This window comes from Chaetura pelagica, unplaced genomic scaffold, assembly GCF_000747805.2.
Source record: "Chaetura pelagica isolate M959 unplaced genomic scaffold, ChaPel_1.0 scaffold40, whole genome shotgun sequence".
NCBI classification, from domain to species: domain Eukaryota; kingdom Metazoa; phylum Chordata; class Aves; order Apodiformes; family Apodidae; genus Chaetura; species Chaetura pelagica.
In genome coordinates this window covers 854,275-861,991 of record NW_009952160.1, presented here as the reverse complement: position 1 = coordinate 861,991, position 7,717 = coordinate 854,275, and the positions used below count along the sequence as shown (strand labels likewise).

Sequence of the window (7,717 nt, the reverse complement as noted above, 5' to 3'; positions counted from 1 at the left end):
AAGGGCTGTGGATGTTGTCTGCCTTGACTTCAGCAAGGCCTTTGTCAGTGCTTCCCTCAGCATTCTAGAGAAGCTGGCTGCTCGTGGCTTGGCTGCACACGTGCTTTGCTGGATAAAGAACTGGTGGGATGGCCAGGTCCAAAGAGTTGTGTTCAGTGGAGTTAAATCCAGCTGGTGGCTGGAGTGGTGTTCCCCAAGGCTCAGGGCTGGGGCTACTCCTGTTTAACATCTTTGATGAATTGGATGAGGGGATAGACTGCAGCCTCAGTAAGTTTGCAGATGACACTAAGCTGGGTGGGAGTGGCAATCTGCTTGAGGGCAGGGAGGCTCTGCAGAGGGACCTGGGCAGGGTTGACCATTGGGCCAAGGCCAGTTGTATGCGTTTCAGGAATAACAAATGTTGGGTCCTGCACTTTGGCCACAACAACCCCTGGCAGTGCTACAGGCCTGGGGAGGAGTGGCTAGAGAGCTGCCCAGCAGAGAGGGACCCGGGGGTGCTGATTCACAGCTGGCTGAGCGTGAGCCAGCAGTGTGCCCAGGTGGCCAAGAAGACCAACACCATCCTGGTCTGCATCAGGATAGTGTGACCAGCAGGACCAGGGGGGTGATCCTGCCCCTCTACTCAGCCTTGGTGAGGCTGCACCTCGAGCACTGTGTGCAGTTTTGGGCACTGCAGTATAGGAGGGACATGGAGGTGCTGGAGAGGGTGCAGAGAAGGGCAACTGGGTTGATGAGGGGTCTGGAGAACAGGTCTTCTGAGGAGAGGCTGAGGGAGCTGGGGCTGTTCAGTCTGCAGAAAAGGAGGCTGAGGGGAGACCTCATTGTTCTCTACAGCTACCTGAGTGGTGAGGTGGGTGTTGGCCCCTTCTCCCTAGTGACCAGCAATAGGACAAGAGCAAAAGGGGTCAAGTTGCACCAGGGGAGGTTTAGATTAGATGTGAGGAAAAATTTATTCACAGAAAGAGTGGTGAGGCATTGGAACAGGCCACCCAGGGAGTGGTGGAGGCACCATCCCTGGGGGTGTTAAAAACAGGTAGACATGGTGTTTCAGGAGATGGTTTAGTGGTACGGGGGTGTAGGGCAGATGGTTGGACTTGATGATCTTGAAGGTCTTTTCCAACCTTGATGATTCTGTGATTCTGTGACTCATTTGAGGTATTTCACTGGTATTTCTTTATTAATCTCTTTTACCTCAGGAGCCCCTGGCTCTTCTCTGTAAGGCTTCAAGTGTATGGCATTGAATCCAGCAAATCTCAGAGCAACAACCTGTGGGCCTTTGCTAGTACCCTGCCCCTCAAACCTTGATACACCATTCCACATTTCAACCTGACCGTTCTCCAGTGGTTATGTGATTTCTAGCCCATCAATATCCCTCATGTCTTTGTTGAATCATGGCACTCTACCTTCACTGGGATGTCAGACTGAAGGACCTTGCTAGCGTGCTATCCTACAAACATTCAGGTGCACTGTGGGCACAACCATGTAATGATCTTCCTGATTAATTCTGGACTTGTCCTCATATGACTTGCTTTTTCTTTCATCACTACTGAACATTGATGTGACATTTGCACAGAATTGCCTACTGTGTAACTAAATTATCATTCCAGACTTCTCACAGCTTGCACACAGTCTGATATTCCCCAGGTATAATTAGAATTGCCTTTCTCCCATGTGATTTGCATTTATTTACACAGAATTTAGTCTGCCATTTTATTACCCTGCCATTTAAAATCAAGAGAACTTTTGCAGGCAGGTGTACTTTCACCATGCTGAACAATTTTCATTTATATTCAGTATTTTTCCCCATGTCCCAGATCACCTTTTCCAGATCACTTATGGACCAATTCAGGCCCTTGCACAGATTGGTTCTCCAGGAAAATTAATCACCTTTCCCAAGCCTCCTAGGCTTGACCACACTGGTCAGAAATTTCAAAACAAAGTTAGGATCACATTGAATTGTTTTCATCTAAGTGTTATTGAGTTGTAAAAAGACAATTTTGTCCTGCAACATTGAAAACTAGTTTCTTTGTGGCATCAAGATTAAAACCTGCTATCTTAAGGAAGAGTTTATTCTTTCAGTGTCATGTTTATTCTGAACTGCTTTCTCTGTATTGAGATCTAGAAACCATGTTCAGTAACATAATTTAAAATTTATTAGTGAAGGTTTGTATGTGTGTGATAATATTATGTTACTGAGGTGAAACATTTTTATTTTTCATTGCTGCTGTTAGTCTGTTTTTTATTATCAAAAGCAAAATCATTACTATAATGGAGTGCATCCTCTCCCTACGATTTCAGTGAAGCATATCTATAAAACCAAGCTGTCTGAAATTGGAATGTAATAAAGATGTGCTATTTCTGTTAATGGAATATTGTTATTAAACAGTTGCTGCTAATGAATCTGCTGTGCAGCTGAGCTTCTAAGAAGTCAGTGGTTACAAAATAACTTGCACAGTAGGAGGACAGTTTTACAGCAATAATTTGTCATTGTTAAAAATCTTTTGGATTAAATACATTCTGCTACTTCAAATAAAGCTTACTGTGAAAATTCAGGTACCACAAGTTACAGACGTAAAGGCAATGAATGGTTGTTTCAGGTACACTAAAAAACTATTGTTAATTGAGGGTGAAAAAACTTGAAGTGATTCTTCATGATTAGATGACTCAGGCAAGAGTGGAGTGTCAAGGTTTGTGGGGAGGGATGATTTTAACATTCACCAGCCAGACACACAGGGGAGCCTTCTTTTCAATGTTATACATTTTATTTTTTCTTTATTTTCGTGTAAGGGGATTTTAATGTGAAGTTCTAAACGTGAAAACCATGCATTCAACTTTTAACAGAAAAAGTGGAGAATATAAAGCACAGTCACCTTGCAGAGTACGTGGTACACATCTTGAAATAAAAGGGGCCAGGAAGGGAATGTGACTTAAACTAGAGAGATGGAAATCTCACCTGATCAGCTGATCTATTTTTCATTTTCCAAAATGTAAATTGTAGGGGAAAATTATTCTTCCGAAAAGCAAATATTTTTACCCAGTCCTTTCCCAGGCACTTTTTTCTAATTCAAACCCTAATCTCTAATCTGCCTGTCCTGCCAGTGTTCATCTCTTGTCCTCAAGGAAGTCATATTCAGTTTTTCCAGAATTTCTGGTTAAACACCGTCTCAGTACTGATGGTGTTGTTTCCTCTTCTCTCTGATAGCATAGAAATTACCCAAATCCTCATGTCCCTGATTCATCTTGTCTCATGTAACAAGCAAAATACCCACCTCCCAAGACAGAATAATTGTGCTCTGACAGGTTTTGATAGGAGTTTGGTGAATAAGAAGTATTTGAGTAATTTTATTTCTATGTATGTTTTTTCACACCCACTGTATCTTTAATGTAACAGACATCTGCTTTATAAAGGCAAATTTTAGATAGCTTAAGGTAATTCTCAGGCTGTTGCCTTTCTCCCTACTAAATGACTGTAGCCTCAAAAATCTTGACATGATGACTAAAATGTAGTATCTATGTTTGCTCAAGCAGATTCATTTGGGGTCTGAATGGGGTTGGTAAGGAAACAGTAGAAATTTCATATTGAAATTCTGTTTTTCTAAATATGACAGTGTGTATTTCTTGTATATGTTAGTGGATTTTAAATAACCATAACAGTTCTTAGCTTTCTTGGGAGTTATTTTACATCTCTTGCCCTGTGCTTAATACTACTTTTAGTAGCAAAACCTGTGTTCTGAAAAGAATTGCAGTAAAATGAGGTAAATGTTTTGAGTCTGAGACATTGTGTCATCAGACCTCACCTCTCTTGATTTCTTCAGTGTATAAAAGACAAACTTCCAATATCCATCCCAAATCTGATGATAGGTCAAGCTAACACTACACCTTTGAACATTTTCTATCTAATTAGCACATTTTCCTTGTGTATTAATTACAAATCAGTCTGCAGATGTCCTGGTTTGGGCCCAACACAACAACAAAGGAACAGCCCCATGGCCGCTCACTCAACTCCACCCCCCACGCTCTGGGATGAGGAGGACAAAGCTCATGGGTTGAGACAAAGGACAAGGAGGGTTCTTCACCAGTTAAGGTCCAAGGCAAAACAGATTAAACTTGGGGAAAAAATAATAATTTAATTTCACACTAATCAAACACACACAGGACACAGACAACACAAAGAGCAGGGCTTGCACATGTTAGCCCACCCCTCCCTTCTTCCCAGCCCCAAATCACTTTGTTCCTGGTTTCTCTCCCTCCTTCCCCAGCAGCACAGGGGGACAGGGGATGGGGTTTAGAGTCAGTTCACAGGCTGGTGGTTCCTGCTGCTCCTTCCTCCTCAGGAAGAAGGATTCCTTACAGTCCTTCCCTGCTTCCCCACGGGGTCCCTCCCATGGGAGAGAGTCCTCCAGGAACCTCTCCTTCCTGAGTCCTTCCTATGAGGTCAGGAGCTGCTCCAGCCTGGGCTTCCCACAGAGTCAGGGGCTGCTTCAGGAGCAGTCACCTCCCCTGGTGCCAGGGTCTTCCACAGCTGCATGACCTAGGCCCACTGGCAGCAACAAAATCCAAGACCAATGGCCAAGTTCATCCCTCCTGGTGCCTTCAGGAAATGTTCCACCATGTTCCTCTGTGAGTGCAGGGCCACAGCTGCCATCTCGCCATGGGTTGCAGGGAAACTTCTGCTTGGGCACCTTCTTCCTCACCAACCACCAGCACCGCTCTGCTTCTCCAGCTTAGCTCTTCTCCTTTAAGTGCTCACTGCTCAGTGTTACCTCAGCTCTTTCATATGTTAATCACAGAGGTGCATCTGTTGCCCTCTAATGGCTCCTTGGCTGGGTTTGGAGCAGGGGGGGCTTCTCAGTTTCTTATCGGAGCCATTCCCCTGCTACCAAAAAAACTCACCAAACCAAACCAGAACAGCAGGTGAAAAAAACATCAGCTTCTTCTTTATCTGCTACTCATTGGAAACAATGCTCATTCTCTGGAGTTAGTAGGTGTTAGCTTAGCAAAGAGTAGTGGATCCTAAATGTATTTATTCTGTTCATATTTTACTCCTCCATATCACCTCCCATTTAATAGCATGTACCCAGCACATTAAAGTAATAATGAGCAAAGTTTTCTTTTAGACAAGAAACTGAGTCAGAGAAAGTTTCATAGTTTGCTCACAGTTTAGCTGTTAGCACAGAAAAGGTATAAAGGCCAGATACTTTAAATCCTAAACCTGTGCTGAAGCCGTAAATTCCTTCACTATTAATTACAATAAGTAATTTGATAGAAGTTGAATGTCTTCTCTTGCCACAGTAATACATTAAAATTACTCAGGGTGAGTTATATTAGTATGACCTATAGCTTCATTGACTAACTCTGTTTTATATGTGACCCTGCCAACACACATATTCCAATGGTTGTATTTCAGTCAAAGAATTCTTTGTCCAAATGGGGAGAAAAAAAAAAAAAAAGTAGTTTTGTTGAAACTAAGTCCATACTGGGTTTGAATGTTATGTAGCACTATCAATTTGCATGTCTGTAGGAAACACAAGCAGCTCTACAGACATAAATCCAATGTCCTTTTAAAAAATATAATCAGTGTTGCTAACTTTTCAGTAAGGATCTGTTCTAGTAAGGGGTTAGAAGTAGGTGAAGACTTTGTGTTTCATGCTAAGCAGCATTCAGCCTGGACATAGGAACTCAGAAATATTACCTACAGACCTTCTGCTAAGTATTTAATTTAGTTTTGCAGTTTGGTGAAGTAAAGATAAACCAAAGATAGATGCCCTTCTGTTTAGTTAGAGGACAATATTTCATTACTGTGGACAGTATAGAAACTGAGACAAAAACAGTATAAACAATTCCTCCTGAATACTTTGAAGTTCTGTGCCTAAAAATATATATGATTTATAAGAATTGGTAATGATCAAGAGTACCAATGTGGGTCCTTTTGTGGGTAGAAGCACTTCCTCCTGAAGTTGTTGGTTTTTGTTTTTATTTCTCTCTCTCCCCTTCTAGATGCAGCAGTTGTTCCATGAAAACTATGAACACAACCGCAAGGGTTACATTCAAGATGTTCACAACAGCAAGATTCACACAGCCATAACACTTCATCCAAATAAAAGACCGTCCTACCAATACAGGCTGCACAATTACATACTGAGTCACAAAATTTCCCAGCTGCGCTATCGGACCATCCAGCTCCATAGAGAAAGTGCCCTGATGAGCAAGCTCAGTAACAGTGAAGTAATTAAGGAAGATCAACGACTGGGAGTGATGTCACCTTTTAATAATTTCCAGCCACGTGAAAGGGATGAAGTCATTGAGTGGGAGTTCCTGACAGGAAAATTTCTCTACTCAGTTGTGGAGAACCAGCCACCCCGACAGAGCCTGAGCAGTGTCCTGCAAGCTGCACTGGATGACACCATGATGCAAGTAATGGAAATTATAAATGAGAACTCTAGATCTAGAGGAAGGTTTCTTGATTTCAAGGAAATGCAGTATGGCTATCGCAGGGTGGACCCTCTGCATGGAGTAGAGTACATCTTGGATTTGCTGCTTTTGTACAAAAGACACAAAGGAAGGAAAGTTACAGTTCCAGTGAGACGTCATGCTTATCTCCAGCAATTGTTTAGCAAGCCTTTCTTCAAAGAAGGAGAGGAGCTGGATGTAAGAAGTCTGCTGGAGGAGACCAATGCTGACACTCAGTCTTTCTCTTTTCTTTCCAATTCTTTAAAGATATTTTCCTCATCTTTCCAAGATACTGGGGGACACAGTGACAAGAAAATACATATTCTTGTCCCTCTCACAGGAAGATTTGACATTTTCTCAAGATTTATGTATAACTTTGAGAAGACTTGTCTGATTCCCAGACAGAATGTAAAGTTGGCAATAATTCTGTTCAGTTCTGAGATGGGTCAAGGCTCCAGCAAACACATAGAGCTAATGAAAAAATATAACATTAAGTATCCTAAGGCAGATATGACCCTGATTCCAATGACAGGAAAGTTTTCTAGAGGTATAGGTCTTGAAACGGCCTCCTCTCGATTTGACAATGGCACTTTGCTGCTGTTCTGTGACGTTGATCTGGTATTCACACCAGGCTTCCTCCAGCGATGCAGAGACAACACTATCCAGGGAGAACAGGTTTACTACCCTATAATTTTTAGCCAATATGATCCAAAAATAATATATGGAGGCAATCCTCCAGCTGACAGTAGTTTTGTTTTTACAAAAAGAACTGGATTTTGGAGGGAGTATGGATTTGGGATTACCTGTATTTACAAAAGTGATCTACTTACTGCTGGTGGATTTGACACCTCAATTCAAGGCTGGGGACTTGAGGATGTAGACCTCTTTACTAAGGTGGTAAGATCTGGCTTGAAGGCTTTCAGAAGTCAAGAAGTAGGAGTCGTCCATATTTTTCACCCAGTTCAGTGTGATCCCAATTTAGATCCAAAACAATATAAAATGTGCTTAGGGTCCAAAGCAAGTGCATTTGCCTCTACTGTGCAGCTTGCTGAACTTTGGCTACAGAAACATTTGGGTGTCAGGTATAATCGAACTCTGCCCTGACATCTCAGCCTATTTAGGCCTTTTTAGGGGATTTTACCTCATTATTGTCATTATTATTTTATTTTGTTGTTGTAGTTTTAAACTCCTTCCTCGTTGTCTTCCAAAGAGCATTGACCTCAGATGGAATGTGTCTGCTATTCACTGTTGTCTCTTATACCTGCTG

At 42.2% G+C, this 7,717-nt stretch overlaps 1 protein-coding gene across 1 annotated transcript in view; it reads left to right on the top strand.

Annotated features, from left to right (window-relative positions):
- The window catches only part of CHSY3 (chondroitin sulfate synthase 3), a 34,767-nt gene that overhangs the window by 26,915 nt on the left and 135 nt on the right, over positions 1-7,717 (top strand). The window contains exon 4 of the mRNA XM_010007223.1: positions 5,998-7,717. This exon is cut by the window's right edge and continues 135 nt beyond it. Coding sequence (XP_010005525.1) covers positions 5,998-7,554 — 1,557 coding nt within the window. The 3' untranslated portion in view covers positions 7,555-7,717. The remainder of the gene's footprint in view (positions 1-5,997) is intronic.